At 44.8% G+C, this 27,408-nt stretch overlaps 2 protein-coding genes across 2 annotated transcripts in view; both read left to right on the top strand.

The window, feature by feature from the left end:
* The first annotated feature begins 328 nt into the window (after positions 1-328).
* LOC120980000 (astacin-like metalloendopeptidase) lies at positions 329-14,066 on the top strand. Its single transcript, XM_040408865.1, has 10 exons — positions 329-461; positions 2,261-2,378; positions 4,398-4,576; positions 5,942-6,029; positions 6,625-6,752; positions 8,041-8,156; positions 9,929-10,139; positions 10,233-10,351; positions 10,962-11,184; positions 14,005-14,066. The coding sequence occupies exons 1-10, from the start codon at positions 332-334 to the stop codon at positions 14,064-14,066; spliced, it is 1,374 nt and encodes a 457-aa protein (XP_040264799.1). The 5' UTR covers positions 329-331.
* Positions 14,067-15,981: 1,915 nt separating this feature from the next.
* Positions 15,982-27,408, top strand: part of LOC120981034 (transmembrane protein 263-like) — a 150,767-nt gene continuing 139,340 nt past the window's right edge. The window contains exon 1 of the mRNA XM_040410493.1: positions 15,982-16,107. Coding sequence (XP_040266427.1) covers positions 16,102-16,107 — 6 coding nt within the window. The 5' untranslated portion in view covers positions 15,982-16,101. The remainder of the gene's footprint in view (positions 16,108-27,408) is intronic.

Below are 27,408 nucleotides of genomic sequence, written 5' to 3' on the forward strand. Positions count from 1 at the left end.
CTTCTTCTGACTGTTCCACGTCTAATAACCTGCTTGGTTTGATCAGAGATACAGATTTCATGACGGATTTGTTTTTGCAGGAGCTGAGGAGATGGAAGAAGACATCTTCAGTATAATTGCCCAACAGAACAAAGGTAATAACAATAAACCAAACAGCAAAAAAGCTTTCAAAACCCACTACAAGATTAGAACTGGTATAAAACTCACAAATGGAACCTGCCTACTTCTTTGCTTGTTCTTCATAACTTGAAGCTGACTTCATCTATGATGATAGACTATCTTTACTGTACTTATAATTAGCCTTGTTTTGTAATATACAGGCACCAAGAAGATGATCCATTATGGAGACATAGCTATACGACTCAGCCGCAGTGCCCTGAGCTGCCCAGGGCAAGCCTGCTTCTGGCCAAAATCCAGCTCTGGTGTGGTCATTGTTCCCTACACATTGTCTTCTGATTACTGTAAGTCAAGATCTAATAATATTCAATGGGAAGTACATTTCTGGTGAGACTATATAGAGCTATGGAGAAGGTGGCAGCATTGCCCTTTGAATGGGGGTATGGACATATGTTGGCTTCTCTCTCCTCATGGACTCCCAGAAGAGCTGGCGAATCTTCTGCACAGCTCATGGAGAGCTGCTTTCTCCTGTTAATCAACCCTCGGTGAGCTCTAACTGTATGTGGTGCCAGGAAGATGCCTCATTAGACACATCCGCGGCGCCCATACGTGCTCTCAATGGGCGTGACACATCACGACAAGGGGCAGAACCTTTTGGGAAAGAGATTTAGCCTAAGAAAAAAAGGGCATTTCCATGTCCTGAAAAATTCAGCATCACACTTAGTAATCTCCCTCTTGCCAAATGCTAGATAGAGTTTGTTTTCTGTCTTTCCCCATCATTCTGCACTCAGTCCCCATAATGCCAATGTGAGAACAGACTGTTTCAAAATCTTTGCTAATTTATTAAAAATTAAAAACAAAAATCTCACATTGACATAAGTCTTCAGCCCCCTTTACCCGGGACTTAGTTAAAGCCCTTTTGGCAGTGATTCCAGCCTCCAGTCACACCTGGATTTGGGGATTTTCTACCATTCTTCTCTGCAGATCCTCTCAAGCTCTGTCAGGTTGGATGGGGACCGTCGGTGGACAGCCTTTTTTAGATCTCTTTAAAAAAGTTGGATTGGGTTCACATCAGGACCCCAGATGGGCCACTCAAGGACATTCACAGAGTTGTCCCTAAGTCCCTCCTGTGTTGTCTTGGCCGTGTGCTTAGGGTCACTGTCTTGTTGGAAGGTAAACCTTTGGTCCAGTCTGAGGTCTGGAGCACTTTCAATCAGGTTTTTATTAAGAATACCTTTACTTTGCTCCAATCAGCTTTCCCTCAACCCTGACCACTCTCCCTGTCCCAGCCGCTGAAAAACACCCCCACACCAGGATGCTGCCGACACCATGCTTCACTGTAGGTATGGTATTGGGCATTGATGATTAGTGCCTGGCTTCATCTAGACATGATGCTTAGAATTGAGGTGAAAAAGTTTGATATTGGTTTCATCAGGTTTCATCTGTTTCTCACAGTCTGAGAGTCCTTTAGGGGCTTTTTTGCAAATTTTCGTGTGCCTTTTACTGAAAAAAGCCCAGATTGGTGGAGGCTGCAGTGATGGTTGACCTTCCTGAAGTTCCTGCCATCTCCACACAGGATCTTTGGAGCTTAGCCAGATTGACCATTGGGTTCATGGTCACCTTTACTATTGACCTTCTCCCTCGATTACTTTTTTGATTAGTTTGGTGGGGTGGCCAGCTCTAGGAAGAGGCCTGGTTGCGCCAAACTTCTTTCATTTAAGAATGATGGAGGCCACTCATGGCTCATGGCTTGGTTTTTGCTCTGATATGTATTGTCAGCTGTGAGACCTTATATAGAAAGGGCTGTGTCTTTCCAAACCATGTCCAAAAAAAGTGCAGAAACGGCTCGAAGATGATCAAGAGAAATGAGAGGCTCCAGATCTAAATGTCAAGGGTCTGAAAACATACGTCCATGTGAAATTTTAAGTTTTTAACTTTTTACCAATTTTTCTAAAATTTCTAAAATTCTGTTTTCACTCTCATTATGAGGTATTGAGTGCCGATTGATGTGGAAAACTTGATTTTCTTTTTATTTTAGCACAAGTTGCAACATAACAAAATGAGAAAAAAGTGAAAGGGTCTGAAGACTTTCCAAATGTCCTGTAGGTAGAAAACATGTTATTTTCTATTGCCCTTCTTTCAGCCTCCGCTGACTCTGCCGTTATCCACTCAGCCATTCGGGAATATTCCTCCTTAACGTGCATTCGTTTTGTGGAAAGGAAAACAGAGACAGATTATATCCAGATACGCTCAGTGGATGGGTGAGTGTGTTATCGGTCTGCAGGACATGCTCCTCTCATCTAGGAGTCAGATATAACACAAGCATGGGCCTATACCAGGCATGCTCAACCTGCGGCCCTCCAGCTGTTGTAAAACGACAACTCCCATCATTCCCAGACAGCCAACATCTATCAGCCTACAGCAGGGCATGGTGGGAGTTGTAGTTTTACAACAGCTGGAGGGCCGCAGGTTGGGCATCCCTGGCCTATACTAATCCATATTTCCTTACATGGATAGATTTATATAACGATATGCAGCCTGTGTACAGTACATTTATATGTTTTCCTATTACATTGCTGACTATGAGAAATAACACCAATAGATTTCTAAAATGACTTCTGCTATATGATCTTTGTGCCTTTACGTATAATGGGAATATGTCCCATTCCTCTGTCTCTGTGACCCTTTTACTGTCCTCTTCCATGAGGCTGATCAGGGTTGCCAACCGTCCAGAAATTTCTGGATAGTCCATAAAAATAGGTGACTTTTTCCTGTGTCCATAAAAAAAAAAATAGATGCGTCCGTGATTTTTTTTTATTTTTTTTAGGCTGGTGGTACTAGACTTAAATTATTTTGGTGATAATTATCATCATTTTACAGCTCACAGTAAATGCTGGTAATGAGTTCTTATCTATATATTGAGCAATAGACCCGGATTACTTATAATCTCTATAATTTTTGATGGTTTTCCAATTTGTCCATAAAAAAAATGTAGGCTGACCGTGATTTTGGGATAAGTTGTCCAGAAAAAAGAAAAATTCTGGTTGGCAACCCTGAGGCTGATCCTTCCATCATTGATTCTTTTTGAAAACTCATACTTTACCTACAGGAAACAAGGTTAAGTTTTAAAATTAAGGAGTGGATGCCGGCAAGGAGCACTTATAGTAGAGCCAATGGTCACATATCCAAAGGGGCGGAAGGCATGTGGTTTCCGGATGCTTGGGGGTTATTAAAGGGCACCTGTCAGCAGTTTTGTACCTATGACACCGGCTGACCTGTTGCATGTGCACTTGGCAGCTCAAGACATCTGTGTTGGTCCCATGTTCATATGTGCCCGCATTGCTGAGAAAAACTGATGTTTTAATATATGCAAATTAGGCTCTAGGAGCAACGGGGGCGTTACCATTACACCTAGAGGCTCTGCTCTCTCTGCAACTGCTGCTCCCTCTCAGTGGCAGTGTAAATGTCAATCAAAGTGCAGAGGGCACAGCAGTTGCAGAGAGAACAGAGGCTCTAGGTGTAATGGCAACGCCCCCGTTGCTCTGAGAGGCTCATTTGCATATATTAAAACATCATGTTTCTCAGCAATGCGGGCACATATGAACATGGAACCAACACAGATGTCTTCAGCTGCCAAGTGCATATGTAACAGGTCAGCCAGTGTCATAGGTACAAAACTGCTGACAGGTGCCCTTTAAAGAAACAATGGGGTCGGAGAAAGTTAGGATATGGGTGGCAGGAATTGGAGCTGGAAATCATTGAAAAATTATTTTGGGATAATCCTATTTTTGCTTCTTTGTGGGGGTGCAGATAATAGCTCCATGCCTTCATAGGAGGACAGGTCCACAGTTATGGTTTGGGTAGCCAATGGGGTAGTTAGAAGGACAGGTTGGTACTCCAGGTGGGCCAGTTGGGTCCAAGATGAACCTGCCTGGTCTGCTTCATCATGCAGAAGGTGACAGGTATTGAAGAGCTGCGAGCAAGTGTGCCTTAGATAATGGCAATACTTTGTGATAGGTCAGGTGACTTCCAAAAATATATAGAATATTTTTTAAAAGAATAAAAATAGCTTCTACCTTATTCCACCAAATCTTGTTTGTGTTGAGTATTTTTGTGGGTCTAAGCAGGTCCTTTAAGTTTCTATATTTCCTGCTCTAGATCTCCTCCTTCTTCACCATTCTCTCCTTAGTTCTCTCTCTCTTTCTTTCCATTTCTCTTTAGATTTTTTTTCTATCTATAGATAGGCAGAAAGTCCACTGACGATACGGGTGCTCCTTCAGATGCTGGTCTTATCTGGGCAGGATTGGAGGGCCTCAGGATCTCTCTTTACTCAACCCTGGCTGTGTATCGAAGGGGATTGTTCAACATGAACTCAACCACGTCCTGGGATTTGTCCATGAGCACACGAGGAATGACCGTGACGCCTATGTGGACATAAACTGGAAATATATATCAGACGGTAAATTGGACTGCACCAGCAGAATAGTGAGTGCAGCTCTGGAGCACAATATAGGATGTAACTTAGGATCAGTACAGGATAAGTAATGTATGTACATAGTGACTCCATCAGCAGAATAGTGAGTGCAGCTCTGGAGTATAATACAGGATATAACTCAGGATCAGTACAGGATAAGTAATGTAATGTATGTACACAATGATTGCACCAACAGAATAGTGAGTGCAGCTCTGGAGTATAATACAGGAGGTAACTCAGGATCAGTACAGGATAAGTAATGTATGTACACTGTGACTCCACCAGCAGAATAGTGAGTGCAGCTCTGGAGTATAATACTGGATGTAACTCATGATCAGTACAGGATAAGTAATGTAATGTATGTACACAGGGACTGCACCAGCAGAATAGTGAGTGCAGCTCTGGAGTATAATACAGGATGTAACTCATGATCAGTACAGGATAAGTAATGTAATGTATGTACACAGTGACTCCACCAGCAGAATAGTGAGTGCAGCTCTGGAGTATAATTGTCACGACCGCTATCCCAGCAGCGGTCGTGTCGCACCAGACGGAGGGGAAGGGGGACCCTTATCTATGGATGGGAAATAGAATGGCCACCCCTGACTAACCCTCAGCTGGCACCTGTCTGCCCTGATACCCTAGACGGGGTGTGAACCCGTGCGGCGAGCAGGATACCTAAAACCCTCAGTCGCCCTAACTAGACTGGACTGAGGAAAGGCCGATGGGAGCGCTAGTCACCATCACTCACGTCTAGGAAAACAACAGGGGAAGACAGCAACAAACAATCTATGGCAGTGATAGACTTATCCAGTCACGAGCAGAGAAGGCGATCCCAAACACGACAGTCCACGCCGGACAAGAGCTCCACAGCAACACCATCAAACGATCTCCTTCAAAGGTCAGAGTAGCACTGGTAGTAAGGACTATATCTGGCAATGACTGAAAGTGAAAGTGAAACTAATATAGTAGCTGGGAGTGGCAGACAGGACTCACCTGAGGAGGATGCCTACAAACTCCCAGTCAGGACAAAAAGGTTCACAAGGCAAAACCCAGATGACATACCCTGAACCACGGAGCAAACTCACAAGCTATCGCGAGTAGCAAGTCGCTGCGACCTTCTCCTCCCAGACCTGTCTGGATCAGTCACAGTCGTGACAATAATACAGGATGTAACTCAGGATCAGTACAGGATAAGTAATGTATGTACACAGTGACTGCACCAGCAGAATAGTGAACGCAGCTCTGGAGTATAATACAGGATGTAACTCAGGATCAGTACAGGATAAGTAATGTATGTACACAGTGACTCCCCTTTTATAATTATACTTGACATCTCTACATATGCAGCCTACAAAAGTAATTTTGAGAAGTTCCAGCCAGAAACCAATAACCTGGCCTTGCCTTATGATTACATGTCCGTGATGCACTATGGAAGGTAAGTGAACTAAACATGTTTAGCTTCAAATTAAAACTGTTTGATTATATACTGTAACCTGATATACTGCTATTATATACCGAACAGATCAATAAAAATGACAAAAAAAAGAAACCTAACACCTAAAAAAGTGCTTTTTTTGCTTATGTTTTATACTTACATGAGGACAGCTCAGGGCCTTGTCAGTCCAGCTGATGTATACATATATGTACATACTGTACACTGGGTGCTGATTGACATTAGGGCGCTATATGATGCAGTTGTGCATACTGACCAATCAGATTCAAGCTGTTATTTTTCCAAGCTGTTTTGAGAAATGAAAGCTGCAATCTGATTGGTTGCTATGTGCAGTTTCTCCACATTAGGCACGATCTATCAAGCCTTTCTAATAGGAAAACAATCTTTGTTGCCCATAGCAACCAATCAGAGCTCAGCTTTCATTTTTCCAGGGCAGTTTGAGAAATGAACGCTGAGCTCTGATTGGTTGCAATGAGCTATATAGACAGTCTTACCATTAACCATTTGTTGAACAGCTGATAAGATAATTATTATAATTACAGGATAATATTCTCATACATTGCTTTCATCTGGTTAGATATGCCTTCACCAGCGTCCTCGGACAACCCACAATAGTGCCAAAGCCTGACGCCACTGTCACTATAGGGCAGAGATATGGACTGAGCAGCCTGGACCTCGTGAAGATAAATCGTTTGTATCGGTGCGGTGAGGGAATTATAATTATATCTTTTTATTACATAACAGCATAATTTAAAGAAGACCCGTCCCCTTTCCTGACATGTCTGTTTGCGTGTCCCTGCACAGTCTGACACAATCCAGTTAATGCTGCCAGTGTCAGACGGTGCAGGGGCACAGCCCCAACAGCTAACACCCATCAGGACCGTTATTGCAGACTACTAGTAATTTGTTCGTAATTTCTAGTAGGAATAATAGAGGAAAGACATAGAGTGATAATAATAGCTGCTGCAGAATTGTTATTACATGGGGAATGCAAGGAGGTACTAACAGACACGTCAGGGGAGGTGACAGGTCCTCTTTAACCCCTTCCCGACATGTTGAGTCTTTAAAGATGGCGTCCGCTCCGGAGTGGAGCCATAGCTGCCCGTTGCCTACGCGGACACCCGCGGCAAATGTCCGCAATCGGCAGCAATGCCGACCGTGAACATTTAACCCCTCAGATGCCATGGACCAGGCTAAAACCTGAAAGTGCATGCTTCCAGGTAAACGAACGCCTTCCTCCGGCGGAGATCGGGGAAGGCGTTCTTACATAGTAATGAGCCCGAACCTGTACTAGGCTTCCAGGCTCCTTATTTGTATATTACAGTTCAGGCCAGAAGGTGGCAGCGCTGAACTGTAATATAGTGATTTCTGAATAGAATTACGTAGCAAATTCCATTACTCTATGCAAATTGCAAACTGAGGATTGCAAGTTGGGGTCCAATTGGTGACCTAACAAAAAGTAAAAAAAAAAAAAGTAAAAAAAAGTTTTTAAAAATATTAAAAAAAAATATGCACATTTAAATCACCCCCCATTCCCCATTATAAATAAAAATTATTATTATATATAAATGCCACATGTGAAACCCCCCCTATAATTAAAATATAAACGTATCCCATATAGTGGCGTGATGGAAAGAAAAAAATTGCCGATTCGCAGTTTTTTCATAACTTTTCTTACAGATCGACCTAGCACTTCAGTGCTTTATACAGGCAGCCCATTGATTTTAATGGGCAACATGCAATGCTTCTTATTGCCTGAGGTGGTGCTGCAGCAAAACTTGAATACTTACTGCCAGGCATCCCCAGAGATTAGGTGTGAAGAATATGAGACTTATTACATTCTGACCGGTCTCTATCAGACTCAGTATTCCTATGACAAAAGAGAACAGTGGAGGAAGTGTTATCATAGGGAATGGCAGTAAAGTCCTTCTCATGGTGGCCTGCATTGTACTTCTGTACTTTTATTGTTTTCTTGTATTTTTTTCCATCACAGACATGTGTAGTTTTATTCTCTGTGAGCTCTCTGGCACTTTTCATTCTGGATACACGGATTCTGCGCCTCTCAATACACCGGGTTGTGTCTGGCTCATTCGTGTTCCTGCAAACAAGGTATTTTATGGACAACGTCTAATCCACCTGTAATGGTCGCCATACCCATTGGAGTATTGTGGGCTGAACCTGTCGTTTTCGGCAGGACAAGCCAACAATCTAATGTGTATGGGGATCTCCTGACTCAACATCTGATTATTTTGTTCTTCTGGGAGATAAGCTGCCACCAGCGGTGTTGGACTGGCAATAGACCCTAAGATTACCAGCGGTCTGATGCCCGGGTGGCTGCCTAAGCCCTTCTGCTGAACCGGGGTATATAAAGAACTGATGCTCCCAGAAAAGGGAGGTACCTTTGTATCAGGTCGGTCCCGAATTCAACTGCTTTGCTGTCTTCAGAAGTTGTCATGGCAGTCTGGGCTGAATAGAGAAGATGAGGAATGATAATTTCTACATCAGAGGAGACGTCACTGGATGTAGAGATTTATTCTCCTGTATGGTGCTGGCTACCACAGATGGGCAGCTTCCAGGCAGTATGTTGTGCTGCATTATGGTATTTCGTTCTGTTGGGGCGATATTTTGTGCAGCACTATGATATTGCTGGACCCCCCCCCCACAACATGCAGCTACTTTAACTTTTTTTCCAAAGCCACTTTAAAGGGGTGGCATTTATCATGTAGATAAAGTTAATTTAAGACACTTACTAATGTATTGTGATTGTCCAGGTTGCTTCCTTTGCTGGCTAAACTCATTTTTCCATCACATATACACTGCTCGTTTCCATGGTTACGACCACCCTGTAATCTGTCAGCGGTGGCCGTGCTTGCACACTATAGGAAAGAGCGCTAACCTATGAGCGCTCCCATGGTCCCGGCCACCAGAGTGGCTGAGACTTTTTTCTATAGTGTACAAGCACGACCACTACTGATGGATTGCAGGGTGGTCGTAACCGTGGAAACGAGCAGTGTATAATGTGATGGAAAAATGAGTCTAGCCAGCAAAGGAAGCAACATGGACAATCACAATACATTAGTAAGTGTCTTAAATTAACTTTATCTACATGATAAATGCCATTTGCTGAAGTGACACAACCCCTTTAAGTTCCCAGTCTGCCCCTGGCCACCGGAGGTGTCTGGCAGAGGCTTCCTCCTCACTCCCCCTTTGACAACACATGGAAAATCGGGAAAGATAGCTGTTGGCCAAAGGAATGTTCAGTCGGCAGCCATTGATGGTGTATGGACTTCTTTAGGTTCCGATAAATGGAGCTGTGGTTATTATAGGTCCAGACCATGTGAGCATACCCTAAAATATGACCAGCCTAAGTATGTATAGGCCTTGCATATATGCTATATGACAGGACACCAATGGAAACATGGGATTAGTCCTTCTGAGATATCTATAGTCAATATCTAATCATTGAACCATAAAACTATTGGTATAAAATGATGATATTAAAAAGGTTTTGTGGGAGGAAAATATTGATGACCTATCCTCAGGATCGGTGGGAGTCCGACACCGGGCACCTCCTATTTGAAGAGGCTGAGCTTACCAAGTACAGCGCCGCTCATTGTATAGTGGCGGTGCTTGGCATTGCAGTCCAGACACATTCATTTGAATAGAACTGGGCTGCGCCTAGCATATGGGACCAATTACTGTGATGTCACTGGAAGAGGCTGCGGCGCTCACTGGAGCTGATCCAGCTGATCGTCAGATGTGTCAGGAATTGGGCACCCACCGATAATATCCTGAGGATAGATCATCAGTATTAAATTCCCAGAAAATCCCTTTAAATTCTGGTAGATTTGATCAAATGTGTTTTCCTTCCATGTTTTTAGGTCATTTTGCAGTTCCATATCTTCAGTACATCTCCAGCCTGCTCCACTGACTACATGATCATTTACGATGGAGCCAGCAAGTCCTCTAGGGTGCTTCTAAATACAACATGTAGGACGGCGGAGCCTCCACCAGTGGTGTCCACTGGAAGCCTGATGTTAGTGGAATTTTGGAGCAACCAGAAGACAAGTTTCTCAGCCTCATACCACACAGGTAGAAGATATAGCATGCTATGGACGCCAGTCTTATTGGAGGTCTTCATTTTTCTATGTGTGGTCTCTTAAGTCATTATATTTCTCTTTCAAGTGTCTTGTGGTGGGACATTCACAGCTGTAAATGGGACAGTGACATCGCCAGGATTTCCCACCAAGTATTTTCCGTCTACGGACTGTAAATGGTCCATTGTGGCTCCTCTTGGGTGTAAGGTGAGCATGAAAGGGGCTGCAGTACACACCTTCAGGTCTTCTGTAAAAATAGGGGGCTACTGCATGGAAACAATCCAAGTGCACTGGGTGACAACGGCAGCGCATCATAGCCTTGTGTATCCTCCAGATTATCTCTATATGATGTAAGGCTATTGCTAACCAATCATCTCTGCCCCTGTCCTCAGGGGCTGGAGTTTCCTCTCTGCATGTGACGTGCTGGCTGCGGCCACAGCACAGTCTCCAGCCTCTCCTGTGCCTTTTCTTGTTGATCTGTATTTCTTCAATATCTTGATGACAGTTTTGAATGATCTTCAGTACTATAGCTTCTGATAGATGTGATCTGGCCAGACCTCCCTCCCAGTGTGGTGCCCAGGCATCATGGCACATGGTTACCATAGTTGCTGCCAATCATGATTTCTGCCACGAAGATGGTGGACAAAAGCTGGATTATTCCTTTCTCGAAAGCAAGTTACAGCTGGCTAGGGGCAATTAGGGGTGATTTCATATGTCTGCTGGAGTTGCCCTTAAATTTTGAAGGTTTGTCTATTATGTCATGACCATATAGTCTTTATTGAATTGACGTGTTTGGACTCTATATCACCCCCTATAGGTGCAGCTCATCTTTACCTCTTTTACCCTGGAGCTTTCCCGTAACTGTATCTATGATTACCTCTCCATTCTGCATGGTTCTTCAGATGACTCCTCAATTTTAGCAAAGTTTTGTGGATCCAAGAAGATGGAGACACTGGTATCTGCAGGGAACTGGGTGCTGCTAGAGTTTCACACGGATAAATCAGTGCAAAGTACTGGGTTCCAAGTCAAGTACACTTGGGGTAAGTCTGAGCCAAACCGAAGGGCCAAGAATATGGGGCCACAATTGGCTTCTGCGAATGATTACACAGGATGCACTCTACAGTATATACAGTATATAGGCCTCATGCACATGACCTTATGTATTTTATGGTCTTCAAATTGCGGATCTGCAAAAAATATGAATGCCGTCCCTGCTGTATCCGCAATTTTTGCGGACCCTTTGACTTCAGTGGGTCGGTGGTCTGCATTTTTCAGCCAAGTATAGGACATGCTCTATCTTTTTGCGGAATGGACATACAGATGTGGAGAGCATGCGGATCATCCGCAAAATGTGGACCATGGAACCATTGAAGTCAATAGGTCTCCAAAAAAATGCAGATGGCACACGGGCTGCTTCCTTATCTTGTGGAGCTAGTACAGATTGCTGGAAGGTGAGGAAGGGATGCCCGCTAATAAGTTACATTACACTGCCATTCCTCTATTATTCCTGCTAAACATTTATGTCTGTTTTAGGCTACTTTCACATCTGCGTTCGGTGCGGATCCGTCTGGTATCTGCACAGACGGATCCACACCGATAATGCAAACACTTGTATCCTTTCAGAACGGATCCGTTTGCATTATTCTTTTTAAAAAAAGGCCAAGTCAAAACAGATCCGTCCTGACTTGCATTGAAAGTCAATAGGGGACGGATCCGCTTTCAATTGCACCATATTGTGTCAGTGAAAAACGGATCAGTCCCCATTGACTTACATTGTAAGTATAGACGGATCCGTTAGGCTCCGCATTGTCAGGCAGACACAAACCGCTGCAAGCAGAGTTTTGGTGTCTGCCTCCAGAGCGGAATGAAGGCGGAACGGAGCCAAACTGATGCATTCTGAGCGGATCCTTATCCATTCAGAATGCATTGGGGCTGAACTGATCCGTTTTGGGCCGCTTGTGAGGGAACAGATCTCACAAGCGGACCCAGAAACGCCAGTGGGAAAGTCGCCTAAATAACTACTTGCAGTTCTGGAAGAAGTCATGAATGAATTGCCACCAGTTTGCAATGCAGGTTCAGATGGGTGTTACCAGTTTGGGGGGGGGGGGGCTGTTCCTGCACAGTCTGAAACTGACAGCACTCATTGGATAGTGCCAGGCAATACAAGGACACACCCCAAACTGGTAACACCCGTCTAGAACTTTATTGCAAACTACTAGCAATCAATTTGTAACTTTTGGTAGGAATAATAGAGGAGTCGTAAGCATAGATGCTCCAAAATAGTTTTTTCATGGGGAATGCAAGTAACTAGTAACTAAAACAGAGATGTCCGTGGAGGTGACAGGTCCTCTTTAATTTATCCTTTATGTTCCCAGTGGTCTGTCCCTCGCTGATCGGATGTTAAGACCGAACATTAGCTAAAAATAATCGTGGCATAAAATCTATATTTTATTCACATTCTGAGAAGGCAAATTTGGTTATTCATTAGTCATTGCAGACTGCTAGCAATTCAGTCATAACTTCTAGCAGGAATAATACAGGAAACGCACAAGACGGAATCATAAGAATGCAGTAGATGCTTCAGAATTGTTGTTTTAAGGGGGATGCAATTCTTTTCTTAAACCAGACATGTCAGGAGAGATGATGGGTCTGCATTAAGGTGGTCGTGACTTTGCAATCCCAGTTTATCGTGTGATCTTGCTGCAAATCACTGTGTTGCCAAAGTCAGCGTAGAGCAGAGACGTTCAAGGGGGTTACTTTTTGTATCAATTTTTCACAGTTTTCAATATCTCTTCTTGCTGTCAGTCAATAGGAACCTTCATTACTTTATAACTGTACAACGTTTCTGTACAAAACGTATGCTTTTTTGGAACTGGAATCCCCCTTTAAGGTTGCCGTTATATATTATCAAGTTAAAGAAATGATGGCAGATACTGATGTAAACACAGAATGATCAGCTCTTCCAGTGCAGTGATTTGTTCTTTCTAGTGGTCTGAGCCAAGAGAGCAGTCCTGATCCCGCTGGATTTTCGTGTTTGGAGGCTGGAAGAGAACAGATCAAGTCACCGTATATGAAATAAAATTACTATTATGATTTCCCAGTGGTGCTGACTGTTTCCTCTTACTTGTGGCATCCTTCCCTGGTAATAATATAATATAATATATAAAATGTATGTTTTCAGGGTGAATCCTTAATGTGCAATTATAATGGCAAAAAAGTGCTTTCCCACTGGTAGCCCCAGCGTTTTCAGAACTGGAGAGCCTGATCCCTGCTTCTGGAGAAGTGGCCATAATACTGACCCCCGTCACTGGTTGTCGCAATCAGGACTGTCCACTTAGATTCCACGGCACTGCCCCAGTGATTACATGCGGCTGACACTTCCAAACACAGCGGTCGCTACAAGGCTCCATTCACACGTCCGTGGTGTGTTGCGGACCCGCAAATTGCGGATCCGCAACACACCCGCCAGGCACCCCTATAGAAATGCCTATACTTGTCCGCAAGCTGCGGACAAGAATAGGACATGTTTCTTCTTTTGCGGAGCTGCGGACCTGAAGATCGGGGCCGCGATCCGCAAATGCGGTTGCGGACAGCACACTGTGTGCTGTCCGCATCCATTCCGTCCCCATAGAAAATGAATGGGTCCGCACCCGTTCCGCAAAATTGCAGAGCGAATACGGACCCATTTGCGGACGTGTGAATGGAGCCTAATAGGGGACATAACCTGTGTCGCCATGATTCTCTGTGCAGCCCCTATCACGGGGAAGGGGGGGGGGCTAAATAATAAGGCCCCTCAATTGCTTTTTTTAATGGTAAGTAGTCACTAAGCATTAAAAGCTTCTACCGTTTTGTGTATACAGTTCCCATGCATATCAATGTTTCTTCATCGCTTCAGACTACCCTGCGTAGTCCGGCTTTATAATGTGGCTACAGCCAATCGTAATAATGGTGATAATGCTGTAGGACATGACCGTACGCACATGTATTATGAACTTTAGGCTAAATGCACACGATCAAGATTGCGTGCGGATTTTCTGATCGGATTTGCGTGCGCATCGTAGGTCATGTACATTATATTCTATGAGACTTTGAAATTCTTATGCACACAATGCAGATTTTTTCCCCGCATGAATTATGGTGCGGATTTTTTTAATCTGCAGCATGTCAATTTATTTTATTTTTCCTGCCCAGATTTTCTCCATGCACTTCAATGCCCTAAATCCGCATGAAAATCCACACCAATTGATGCAGATTGACCGAACAGATTTCCCTGCGAACACCTGCATATTTCAGTGCGGATTGCCAATGACGACGTAGCCATGAATGCCTGCGTCCTGATGCAGGAGTTCGCGACCATGCCATCGCCCTTCCCGTGCCCAAGTGCAGGGTGCAGGAGGTCGTGGTGATGTCATTGCGACCGCCTGCATAGTTCTACTTCTTCCTAGGCCTCAGGCCTAGCAGTCTGAGGCCTATGAGGCAGAACAGTGGGGACAGGAACCATAGGCAGCTGTGCCCCCGCCGTAAACGGCCTCCTCCCTCAGAGGCAGGAAGACCTCTGCCCGAGCCAAGGCCTCATCTCGCCTCATGGCGGAAGCGGGCCTGTTTATGTGCACAGAGGCCAAATGCGCGTGTTACTGGGGGAGTCGGGGCAGACCGCTGTGGGTTAGACCCTCGTCCAACCAGAAGCCAGCATGTGAAATGTTCGGGACCAGCAGACCAGCCAGCCAGGACCTTAGAGGAACATATCCTTGAAGTATCCCACTAATGTCTACATTTCTCGTGCATGACAAGGACCCTTTTTAAATGCCTGTAGTAGTGTAGATCTTTACACCATTGTTTATGGTACTTCCATATATCATGGAAGTCCATGTGGTGACATAGGCAAACATACTTTGGCATAAATTAACATATTTTAGAGGACAACATCATGTATCCCAACTTTAAAGGGGCTTTCCAAGACTTACATATCGATGACCTGTCCTTAGGATATAGGCCACGAATATCTGATTGGTGGCGGTCTTCTGAGAGCCACGGCCCACCAAGCACAGCGCGGTACATTGCCTAGTTTGGCTGTGTTTGGTATTGCAGCTGAGCCCCATTCACTTCTATGGAGCTGAGGAAGACGCTGCGGCGCTTGCAAGGGTGCCTTGGCCCCTTCCGACAGCTGGACCCCCACCAATCAGATATTCATAAAGGAGCTTTTCATCTTTGGGGATCGTGGAGCCCCCCAACATTACCGGACGTGCAGAGGGAAGCATACTCACCTGCTCCCCACTGCTGGGTTCCATCTCCTTTGGTCTCTGGTCTCCGCGTGTCGACATCATTGCCGTAGGTCACTGGCCGCAGTTGTGATATGTCCCCTCCATGTGTCACGTGACCCAGTGACATGACGCCCCAGCAATCTCCCACTAATATATTACACCTTGGTCATACCTGTTATCGGGCAAGGCATAGGTAGAATAAAGTTATTGTGGACAGGAATAACCCTACTTGCTGATGGTTTCCAAGTAACAAGCTGCAAAATAAAACAGACTTAAAACATATTTCAGAAAGATGCTGATGTCACATATGAATGGAGGTAAGATTGACATTCACTTTGTATTCCTTGGGGTCTCAATAGCTGAGTTGTGGTATTTACACGTATGCACAGCAGTTAGATGATAGAACTGAGTCATGTCCATTGAAGGTGGCTTTATATAGAGAAATACATAGGAGATAAGCGGAGTCTATCCTTCAGCGCTGTCCTTGGTGCTGGAGAGGCTCTGCTGCCACACACAACATGGCCGCCTCCAGTCCCTACTCCTGGCTTTGCAGGCCCTGCGTGACGTCACTTCCGCCCTCCACTCAGGCTGTGTTTACATGCTTTAGCGAGCTGCAGATGAGCGCCCCCAACGACAGGAGGGGACCCCGAGACATCACAGCCGCAGGACAAGACCCAGAGAGCCCAGACTGCTGCCATGAAGGTGAGCCTGCAGGACTCCAGGGGGGGGGGGGCTGCGTGGGAGTCCCACAGATCTCATCATGTCTGACTTTAGATACAGCTCCCCTATTACAGTCTATGGTATGGACAAGAGCAGTGTTCCCCAATGTATAGCCCACCAGCTGTATTTAAAAAAAAATATGCAACCCCTATCATGCCCCAACAGCTGCAGTATGCCAGTGCATGCTGGGAGTTGTAGTCTTGCAACAAGTTGAGGAACGCTGCATTAAAGTGTAGTCCTCACCTGTTATGGTCACATCACAAAAAGAATCTTGTTAATAGGAACTTTCCCAGTATGGCGCTGTACTTATTATATGTTGTCAGATGCGTCCTCTCTCACAGGGATCAGCAACCTCCAGCACTCCGACTGTTCAGAAACTACAACTCCCAGAATGCTTCATACACATAGAATGCTTCATGCTCAACCTGCGGCCCTCCAGCTGTTGTAAAACTACAACTCCCACCATGCCCTGCCGAAGGCTGATAGCTGTAGGCTGTTCAGGCATGCTGGGAGTTGTAGTTTTGCAACAGCTGGAGGGCCGCAGGTTGAGCATGCCTGATTCATAGAAGAACAGACGAGCATGTTTGCATTCTGGGAGTTGTAGTTTCCATGCAGCTGGAGTGCCGAAGGTTGCTGGTCCTTGCTCTATCATCTGTATGATATGTGTTCATTGCCTCTATTTTTTTTTTTGCTGTTTCAACTTATATTTTTTAGCATGTCAAAATATGTTGATGTGTGGAAACCATCAACAAGTAGGCTGCTGCTGCTGGTATGTGATAGTGGTATTAAAGTGGTTGTTCTAATGGGGCCACCCTTATCAATATGACCTACTAGGTCAGGGATCAGCAACCTTCAGCTGCTCTGAAACTACAACTCCCAGCATGCAAACACGCTCAGCTGTTCTACTTACTCCCACAGAAGTGAATGAAGCATTCTGGGAGTTGTAGTTTCTGAACAGCCGCCGGTGCTGCTGATCTCTGTACTAGGTCATGTCAGTGTCACGGGGGAGGGGGCTTCTTGCTTTAGGACAGTGATGGATAACCTCCGGCACTCCAGCTGTGGTGAAATTACAACAGCCAGGCAAGTGCGCATATTGGGAGTTGTAGTTTTACCGCAGCCGGAGTGCCGGAGGTGTAGCCATCGCAGCAGAAAGAAGGGTCAGTTGTGATCTACAGACAGACACAATTTTGACCACAAATAACAGGAAATACAATAAAGTGAAGTTCTTGTTTTCAGACAAAAGTCTCACGGTAAAAATACATTTTCTTCTAAATAAAAAAAAATGTCTATAATAATGTCATAAAAGCAAAAACAATTCTTTGAGATGAAGCAACATAAATAGAGTTAAGTGCTCCTCATTACTGATGTTTTAGCTACAAAGTGTCAGGGCCGGGTACATAAAACAAACGCGAAGAATGAAGACGGTAGGACGTATGAGCCATCGGGGTCCGGCTGCGCAGCGATCTTGGTAACGCAACAGTTGTCCTGCCCAAGGATCGCAGTGCAAGTCACACATGTGCCGCAACTGCGACCAAAAGAAAATCCAGCGCTGCTGTTTTTTTATGTGATTCTGGGTTCACGATTGCATCAACCGTGCAATTTGTGCTGTGACCCCCATTGATTTCTATGCTAGCACCGCTGCACTGCACCCTGGGGGGGGGGGGGGGGGGGGGGGGGGCAGCTGTCGTGCTACCAAGATCTCTATGTAGCCGAACCAATATAAAAAGGAGGAGATAAATGCAGTTTTGCAAACAATGTAATTGATAATTAAAGAGGACCCGTCCCCTCTCCTGACAGGCCTGTTTTAATAGCTTCATGCATTCCCCATGTAATAATAATTCTGGAGCCTCTAGTCTTATGTCTGTATGTTGTGCCGTTCCTCTATTATTTCTACTAGCAGTCTGCAGTAAGGGTACAAAGAGGAGGTAACAAGTTGGGGGTGTGTACCTGCCCAGTCTGAAAATGGCAGCACTGATTGGATACAGCGAGTCTGTGAAGGTACACCCCCCCAACTGGTTACACCCCTCTGTACCCTTACTGCAGACTGCTGGCAATTCATTCATAACTTCTAGCAGGAATAATAATGGAATGGCACAACATACAGACATAAGTATAGATGATCCAGAATTGTTATTACATGGGGAATGCATGAAGCTATTAAACCAGGCATGTCAGGAGAGCGGACAGGTCCTCTTTATTAAATACAAGAAATGTTTGAATTTTATTTTTATTATTTGTATAAAGTAACAATGTATCAAAAAAAAGCAAAACGCCTCTGGGAACAGAAACAGATTGGCCCAGATTCACTAATGTGTCTGCACCAAAAATCTGTCTAAAAAGTGGTGCATCCAGGGTTTCTACACTTTTTTTTTCCGACATGGAAAGGGGTGAAGTTTCACATGAAACGGCGGGGGCCTTAGATACGCTTCAGAATTGTGCCGCAATTCTGGCCTAAAACTCTGTCTAAAAGCAAGCCAACCAATAGTTGGTATAGAGTCGGAGAAAAGTGTCGGCCATGCGCCAAATTTAACATCCGGCTTCAGCCCCTGTGATAAATCTGGTGCAGGTCTAGACAGCCGGTCTAAGCTTACGCCATCTAGAGGATTAGTAAATGTGCGCCATTGTCAGAGATTCATTTCTAGACTTCCATTTAACCCATAGGGTGCTAAGGTATTTAGCTTGAAAATCCAGAACATCTCACATTTCTGTCATCTATTGTGAACATTCGGAGATGTCTGTTTGATAGGCGTCATATAAAAAAAAATACAGAAAACTTCCAGTTATGGGCCATTTCCGTCTGTCTCCACACACTATGCTTGGAATTCCCGTTAGTTACATTTGATGTCTGCTTGGCCGCTCTAGCTGATTGTATACCCATGTTCACTTTATTTTTTATGACATGTGCTGCTGAATTCAAGATAGCTTTTGCTATCCACCTTCTTAGAAAATGTCTTTTGTGACAATACCCGGACCAGATATTCAATCTTATTGCTAGACTGTGTGCCTGTAAATACATGAAGCCAATCGTTCTTAGGTTGTGTCCTTCATTGCTTCTTCGATAATACCATTCCAAATAAAATTCAAATTGTCACTCAATGGTAGAAAATGTAACAGAAAGTTCTTTGAAGAGACACGCATACAGACATGTAAATCTTGGGGCGAACCACGTGCCCATGGCGGTGCCTCGAGTCTGCCTGTAGACCCTCAAATGAGAACTTGTGTGAGAGTATAAAATATATATTATGGAGGGTAAAGTCCTACCGGGCTGTGGGCACAAAGGGATTCCTATCAAGAAAATGTGCCACGCAAGTAATACATTTTTCATGAGGTATGTTAGAGTATAAACCAGTTATGTCTAGGGTGAACCACAGACAAGTGGCTTTCCATAATGAATCATAAAGGATAGACGGCAAGGAGGCTGAGTCCCTGGGAAAGTATTTTAAACCTTATATGTGTTTCCGGAGGAAAAGGTATATACAATGAGACAGATTACAAGTAAGAGAAGAAATTCCAGAAAAAATAGAGGTCGTGAGACTTGTGAGCCTTTGGTATGTAGCAGAAAGATGCAAGTACCAGATTTTTTGCTGATGATGTTCTGGGTTTCTGCTTGTTTTACAAAAATTGTCAAGATCCTCCATATATACAACAGTGGGGTCAAAGATTATCTGCGCTACATATAATAAGGTCCTAGGACCTAGTTTTAAGGTTGGCCAAGGCAATTTTCATGGACTCCCTGATTGATTGTTCTAAATTCACAGGACACCAGCGAGAAGTTTCTATGGAACTTCCACCATGATGTTTGGAGTAAAAAGAGGACAGGGGTTTCAGGCCTGTTTGTATGGCTGAGGGTGAGAGACTGGAAGTGTGAGCTGGTTGGGCAGCAGGAGTGATAGTAATACCCATCATTGTCCTATCCCCAAGGTGAAATGGCATTTGGGTGTAAGTTAGTTGAGCCATGGAGGGATGTTCAGTTAGTGTGTACAGTTGTGGCCAAAAGTTTTGAGAATGACACAAATATTAGTTTTCACAAAGTTTGCTGCTAAACTGCTTTTAGATCTTTGTTTCAGTTGTTTCTGTGATGTAGTGAAATATAATTACATGCACTTCATACGTTTCAAAGGCTTTTATCGACAATTACATGACATTTATGCAAAGAGTCAGTATTTGCAGTGTTGGCCCTTCTTTTTCAGGACCTCTGCAATGCGACTGGGCATGCTCTCAATCAACTTCTGGGCCAATTCCTGACTGATAGCAACCCATTCTTTCATAATCACTTCTTGGAGTTTGTCAGAATTAGTGGGTTTTTGTTTGTCCACCCGCCTCTTGAGGATTGACCACAAGTTCTCAATGGGATTAAGATCTGGGGAGTTTCCAGGCCATGGACCCAAAATGTCAACGTTTTGTTCCCCGAGCCACTTAGTTATCACTTTTGCCTTATGGCACGGTGTTCCATCGTGCTGGAAAATGCATTGTTCTTCACCAAACTGTTGTTGGATTGTTGGAAGAAGTTGCTGTTGGAGGGTGTTTTGGTGCCATTCTTTATTCATGGCTGTGTTTTTGGGCAAAATTGTGAGTGAGCCCACTCCCTTGGATGAGAAGCAACCCCACACATGAATGGTCTCAGGATGCTTTACTGTTGGCATGACACAGGACTGATGGTAGCCGCTCACCTTTTCTTCTCCGGACAAGCCTTTTTCCAGATGCCCCAAACAATCGGAAAGAGGCTTCATCGGAGAATATGACTTTGCCCCAGTCCTCAGCAGTCCATTCACCAAACTTTCTGCAGAAGATCAATCTGTCCCTGATGTTTTTTTTTGGAGAGAAGTGGCTTCTTTGCTGGTGTAATGACCGGCGTCACACACAGGGAGGAAAAAGGGAAAGCCCTGCCCAAGGGAGAGGGAAAGGTGGTGACCCCTAACTCACCTTGCGGCTGGCACCTGACTGCCCTGACGTCCCTAGATGGGTTCCTCACCCGTGCGGCGATCACGTGCCTAAACCCTGGCTTTCCCTAAAATGAGCCCTAGATAGTGAACGGGCCGGTGGGATCGCTAGTCCGCACCACTGTCACTAAGAGGGAAACACCAGGGAGAGGACAGACAAACACATACACCCAGGTGGGCGACCACAGCAGACCACAAAGGTCCAACAGGGATCCGGAGGGTAGCATTCTGGACCAACTACCAGAGAACGCAGCAACACAGCTCCAGAGGGTCAGAATAGATGTCCAGGCAGGAAGCTCTATATCTGGCAACCAGAGAAGTGTGAGAGGGGAATATAAGGAGGTTTGGGAGTGCTGGACAAGGAACAGCTGAGGAGAAGGAGCTACGGATCCCTGAGTGAGCCAAAAGGGTTTGCTAAGCAAACCCAGAAAGCTACCATAAGGAAAACAGCCCTATCTTACATAGAGCGCGCAGCCAACCGCTGTGACTTCCTGACCCCGGGTATAACGGAGTCAGGCGTGGTTCTTGACACCCTCGTGACAGCTGGCCTTCTTGACACCAGGCCATCTTCCAAAAGTCTTCTCCTCACTGTGCGTGCAGATGCGCTCACACCTGCCTGCTGCCATTCCTGAGCAAGCTCTGCACTGGTGGCACTCCAATCCCGCAGCTGAATCCTCTTTAGGAGACGATCCTGGCGCTTGCTGGACTTTCTTGGACGCCCTGAAGCCTTCTTAACAAGAATTGAACCTTTTTCCTTGAAGTTCTTGATGATCCTATAAATTGTTGATTGAGGTGCAATCTTAGTAGCCACAATATCCTTGCCTGTGAAGCCATTTTTATGCAACGCAATGATGGCTGCACGCGTTTCTTTGCAGGTCACCATGGTTAACAATGGAAGAACAATGATTTCAAGCATCACCCTCCTTTTAACAGGTCAAGTCTGCCATTTTAACCCAATCAGCCTGACATAATGATCTCCAGCCTTGTGCTCGTCAACATTCTCACCTGAGTTAAGGAGACGGATACTGAAATGATCTCAGCATGTCCTTTAATGACAGCAATGAAATGCAGTGGAAAGGTTTTTTTGGGATTGTTAATTTTCATGGCAAAGAAGGACTATGCAATTCATCTGATCACTCTTCATAACATTCTGGAGTATATGCAAATTGCTATTATAAAAACTTAAGCAGCAACTTTTCTCATTTCCAATATTTATGTAATTCTCAAAACTTTTGGCCACGACTGTATGTAAAGAGATTGATCATTTTTATACATTTATCTCGTTTTGGACTCGGTATCTCTTCATTTTAAATCCTACGGGTTAAATGAAGGTCTTGAAATGAACCCCTGACTATGTTTCTGTTCTAGGAAGTTTTGTGCTATGCTTTCTTTTTGATACATTGTTACTTTATACAAATAATATCCACTCAGACATATTTTATTTATTTATTATCAATTACATTGTTTCCAAAACTGTATTTACCTCCTTATTTTTGTAATGGCTCTTATGTCCTGCAGTCTTCATTCTTCGCATACGCGTTAGGCTACTTTCACACTAGCGTTTTTTTCTGGATCCGGCAGGGTTCAGCAAAAACACTTCAATTAGGCCTCATGCACACGACAGTTGTTTTTCCTCGGCCTCCGTTCCGTTTTTTTTGCGAATAGGATGGGGACCCATTCATTTCAATGGGTCAGCAAAAAAATGCTGATAGTTCATCCGTTTGTGTTCCTCGTCCGTTGTCCGTGTTTCCCTTCAGCAAAATAAATAGTGCATGTCCTACTTTTTTCACATTTGCGGACAAGGATAGGCATTGATTACAAGGGATCTGTGAAAAAAAAACGGATCCTCCAAAAAAAACGGACGCCGGATCAGTTTTTTGGGGCGGACGCACAATTTGCGAATGCAAAAAACAACTGTCGTGTGCATGAGGCTTTACTGATAATAAAACCATCTGCATCCGTTATGAACGGATCCGGTTGTATTATCTTTAACATAGCCAGGACGGATCCGTCATGAACACCATTGAAAGTCAATGGAGGACGTATCCGTTTTCTATTGTGTCCGATTGTGTCAGAGAAAACGGATCTGTCCTCATTGACTTGCATTGTGGGTTATGCCGGATCCGTCTTGCTCCGCATTCCATGACGGAAAGAAAACCGCAGCATGCTGAGGTTTGCTCTCCGGTATGAGAACGCGACCAAACAGAAAGGAATGCATTTTGGAGCACTCTGTTCAGTTACGTTTTGACTCCATTGACAATGAATCGGGACAAAACGGAAGCGTTTTTTTCGGTATTTAGATCCGTCAATAGAAACGCTAGTGTGAAAGTAGCCTTAGCAGTATCAGGCACTGACACTATGTAGCTATGAATGAATCGCTCTGGTGCTGATTATTGTAACCCCCGCCTTAGGAGCATTTACCTCTTTACATAACGCCAGGACTAATATCTGATGTAGCTTCTTCCCTTTTTTTACGTACCTACCAAAATCATTTTATTATATATATTTTTAAGAAAATATACACTGCTCAAAAAAATAAAGGGAACACTTAACCACTTACCGTCACGCTAACGCCGAAAGGCGTCATTTCTGCGGCGCTCCCAGGTCACACTAACGCCAATAGGCGTCATCTCGCGTGAGCCGGGATTTCCTGTGAACGCGCGCACACAGGCGCGCGCGCTCACAGGAACGGAAGGTAAGAGAGTTGATCTCCAGCCTGCCAGCGGCGATCGTTCGCTGGCAGGCTGGAGATGTGTTTTTTTTAACCCCTAACAGGTATATTAGACGCTGTTTTGATAACAGCGTCTAATATACCTGCTACCTGGTCCTCTGGTGGTCCCCTTTGTTTGGATCGACCACCAGAGGACACAGGTAGCTCAGTAAAGTAGCACCAAGCACCACTACACTACACTACACCCCCCCCCCGTCACTTATTAACCCCTTATTAGCCCCTGATCACCCCATATAGACTCCCTGATCACCCCCCTGTCATTGATTACCCCCCTGTCATTGATCAACCCCCTGTAAAGCTCCATTCAGACGTCCGCATGATTTTTACGGATCCACTGATAGATGGATCCGATCCGCAAAACGCATCCGGACGTCTGAATGAAGCCTTACAGGGGCGTGATCAATGACTGTGGTGATCACCCCATATAGACTCCCTGATCACCCCCCTGTCATTGATTACACCCCTGTCATTGATTACCCCCCTGTAAAGCTCCATTCAGACGTCCGCATGATTTTTACGGATGCACTGATAGATGGATCCGATCCGCAAAACGCATCCGGACGTCTGAATGAAGCCTTACAGGGGCATGATCAATGACTGTGGTGATCACCCCATATAGACTCCCTGATCACCCCCCTGTAAAGCTCCATTCAGATGTCCGCATGATTTTTACGGATGCACTGATAGATGGATCCGATCCGCAAAACGCATCCGGACGTCTGAATGAAGCCTTACAGGGGCATGATCAATGACTGTGGTGATCACCCCATATAGACTCCCTGATCACCCCCTTGTCATTGATTACCCCCCTGTAAAGCTCCATTCAGATGTCCGCATGATTTTTACGGATGCACTGATAGATGGATCGGATCCGCAAAACGCATCTGGACGTCTGAATGAAGCCTTACAGGGGCATGATCAATGACTGTGGTGATCACCCCCCTGTCATTGATTACCCCCCTGTAAAGCTCCATTCAGATGTCCGCATGATTTTTACGGATGCACTGATAGATGGATCGGATCCGCAAAACGCATCCGGACGTCTGAATGAAGCCTTACAGGGGCGTGATCAATGACTGTGGTGATCACCCCATATAGACTCCCTGATCACCCCCCTGTCATTGATTACCCCCCTGTCATTGATTACCCCCCTGTAAAGCTCCATTCAGACGTCCGCATGATTTTTACGGATCCACTGATAGATGGATCGGATCCGCAAAACGCATCCGGACGTCTGAATGAAGCCTTACAGGCGCGTGATCAATGACTGTGGTGATCACCCCATATAGACTCCCTGATCACCCCCCTGTCATTGATTACCCCCCTGTAAAGCTCCATTCAGACGTCCGCATGATTTTTACGGATCCGCTGATAGATGGATCGGATCCGCAAAACGCATCCGGACGTCTGAATGAAGCCTTACAGGGGCATGATCAATGACTGTGGTGATCACCCCATATAGACTCCCTGATCACCCCCCTGTCATTGATTACCCCCCTGTAAAGCTCCATTCAGATGTCCGCATGATTTTTACGGATGCACTGATAGATGGATCGGATCCGCAAAACGCATCCGGACGTCTGAATGAAGCCTTACAGGGGCGTGATCAATGACTGTGGTGATCACCCCATATAGACTCCCTGATCACCCCCCTGTCATTGATTACCCCCCTGTCATTGATTACCCCCCTGTAAAGCTCCATTCAGACGTCCGCATGATTTTTACGGATCCACTGATAGATGGATCGGATCCGCAAAACGCATACGGACGTCTGAATGAAGCCTTACAGGGGCGTGATCAATGACTGTGGTGATCACCCCATATAGACTCCCTGATCACCCCCCTGTCATTGATCACCCCCCCTGTCATTGATCACCCCCCTGTCATTGATCACCCCCCTGTCATTGATCACCCCTCTGTAAGGCTCCATTCAGACATTTTTTTGGCCCAAGTTAGCGGAATTATTTTTTTTTTTTTCTTACAAAGTCTCATATTCCACTAACTTGTGTCAAAAAATAAAATCTCACATGAACTCACCACACCCCTCACGGAAACCAAATGCGTAAAATTTTTTAGACATTTATATTCCAGACTTCTTCTCACGCTTTAGGGCCCCTAGAATGCCAGGGCAGTATAAATACCCCACATGTGACCCCATTTCGGAAAGAAGACACCCCCAGGTATTCCGTGAGGGGCATATTGAGTCCATGAAAGATTGAAATTTTTGTCCCAAGTTAGCGGAACGGGAGACTTTGTGAGAAAAAAATTAAAAATATCAATTTCCGCTAACTTGTGCCAAAAAAATTTTTTTTCTATGAACTCGCCATGCCCCTCATTGAATACCTTGGGGTGTCTTCTTTCCAAAATGGGGTCACATGTGGGGTATTTATACTGCCCTGGCATTCTAGGGGCCCCAAAGTGTGAGAAGAAGTCTGGTATCCAAATGTCTAAAAATGCCCTCCTAAAAGGAATTTGGGCACCTTTGCGCATCTAGGCTGCAAAAAAGTGTCACACATCTGGTATCGCCGTACTCAGGAGAAGTTGGGGAATGTGTTTTGGGGTGTCATTTTACATATACCCATGCTGGGTGAGAGAAATATCTTGGTCAAATGCCAACTTTGTATAAAAAAATGGGAAAAGTTGTCTTTTGCCAAGATATTTCTCTCACCCAGCATGGGTATATGTAAAATGACACCCCAAAACACATTCCCCAACTTCTCCTGAATACGGCGATACCACATGTGTGACACTTTTTTGCAGCCTAGGTGGGCAAAGGGGCCCACATTCCAAAGAGCACCTTTAGGATTTCACAGATCATTTACCTACTTACCACACATTAGGGCCCCTGGAAAATGCCAGGGCAGTATAACTACCCAACAAGTGACCCCATTTTGGAAAGAAGACACCCCAAGGTATTCCGTGAGGGGCATGGCGAGTTCCTAGAATTTTTTATTTTTTGTCACAAGTTAGTGGAAAATGCTGCTTTTTTTTTTTTTTTTTTTTTTCATACCAAATCTCATATTCCACTAACTTGTGACAAAAAATAAAAACTTCCATGAACTCACTATGCCCATCAGCGAATACCTTGGGGTCTCTTCTTTCCAAAATGGGGTCACTTGTGGGGTAGTTATACTGCCCTGGCATTCTAGGGGCCCAAATGTGTGGTAAGGAGTTTGAAATCAAATTCTGTAAAAAATGACCTGTGAAATCCGAAAGGTGCTCTTTGGAATATGGGCCCCTTTGCCCACCTAGGCTGCAAAAACGTGTCACACATCTGGTATCCCCGTACTCAGGAGAAGGTGGGGAATGTGTTTTGGGGTGTCATTTTACATATACCCATGCTGGGTGAGAGAAATATCTTGGCAAAAGACAACTTTTCCCATTTTTTTATACAAAGTTGGCATTTGACCAAGATATTTATCTCACCCAGCATGGGTATATGTAAAAAGACACCCCAAAACACATTCCCCAACTTCTCCTGAATACGGAGATACCAGATGTGTGACACGTTTTTGCAGCCTAGGTGGGCAAAGGGGCCCATATTCCAAAGAGCACCTTTCGGATTTCACTGGTCATTTTTTGCAGAATTTGATTTCAAATTCCTTACCACAC

Source organism: Bufo bufo, chromosome 10, assembly GCF_905171765.1.
Source record: "Bufo bufo chromosome 10, aBufBuf1.1, whole genome shotgun sequence".
Taxonomy (NCBI): Eukaryota; Metazoa; Chordata; class Amphibia; order Anura; family Bufonidae; genus Bufo; species Bufo bufo.

Bases quoted from the DNA above. Each gene is read 5' to 3' on its own strand.
- LOC120980000 (XM_040408865.1), top strand. From the start codon at position 332: ATGATCCATTATGGAGACATAGCTATACGACTCAGCCGCAGTGCCCTG. The intron at 462-2,260 runs GTAAGTCAAGAT...CCCTTCTTTCAG, and splicing joins CACATTGTCTTCTGATTACT to CCTCCGCTGACTCTGCCGTT. The intron at 11,185-14,004 runs GTAAGTCTGAGC...TTGTGTATACAG, and splicing joins CCAAGTCAAGTACACTTGGG to TTCCCATGCATATCAATGTT.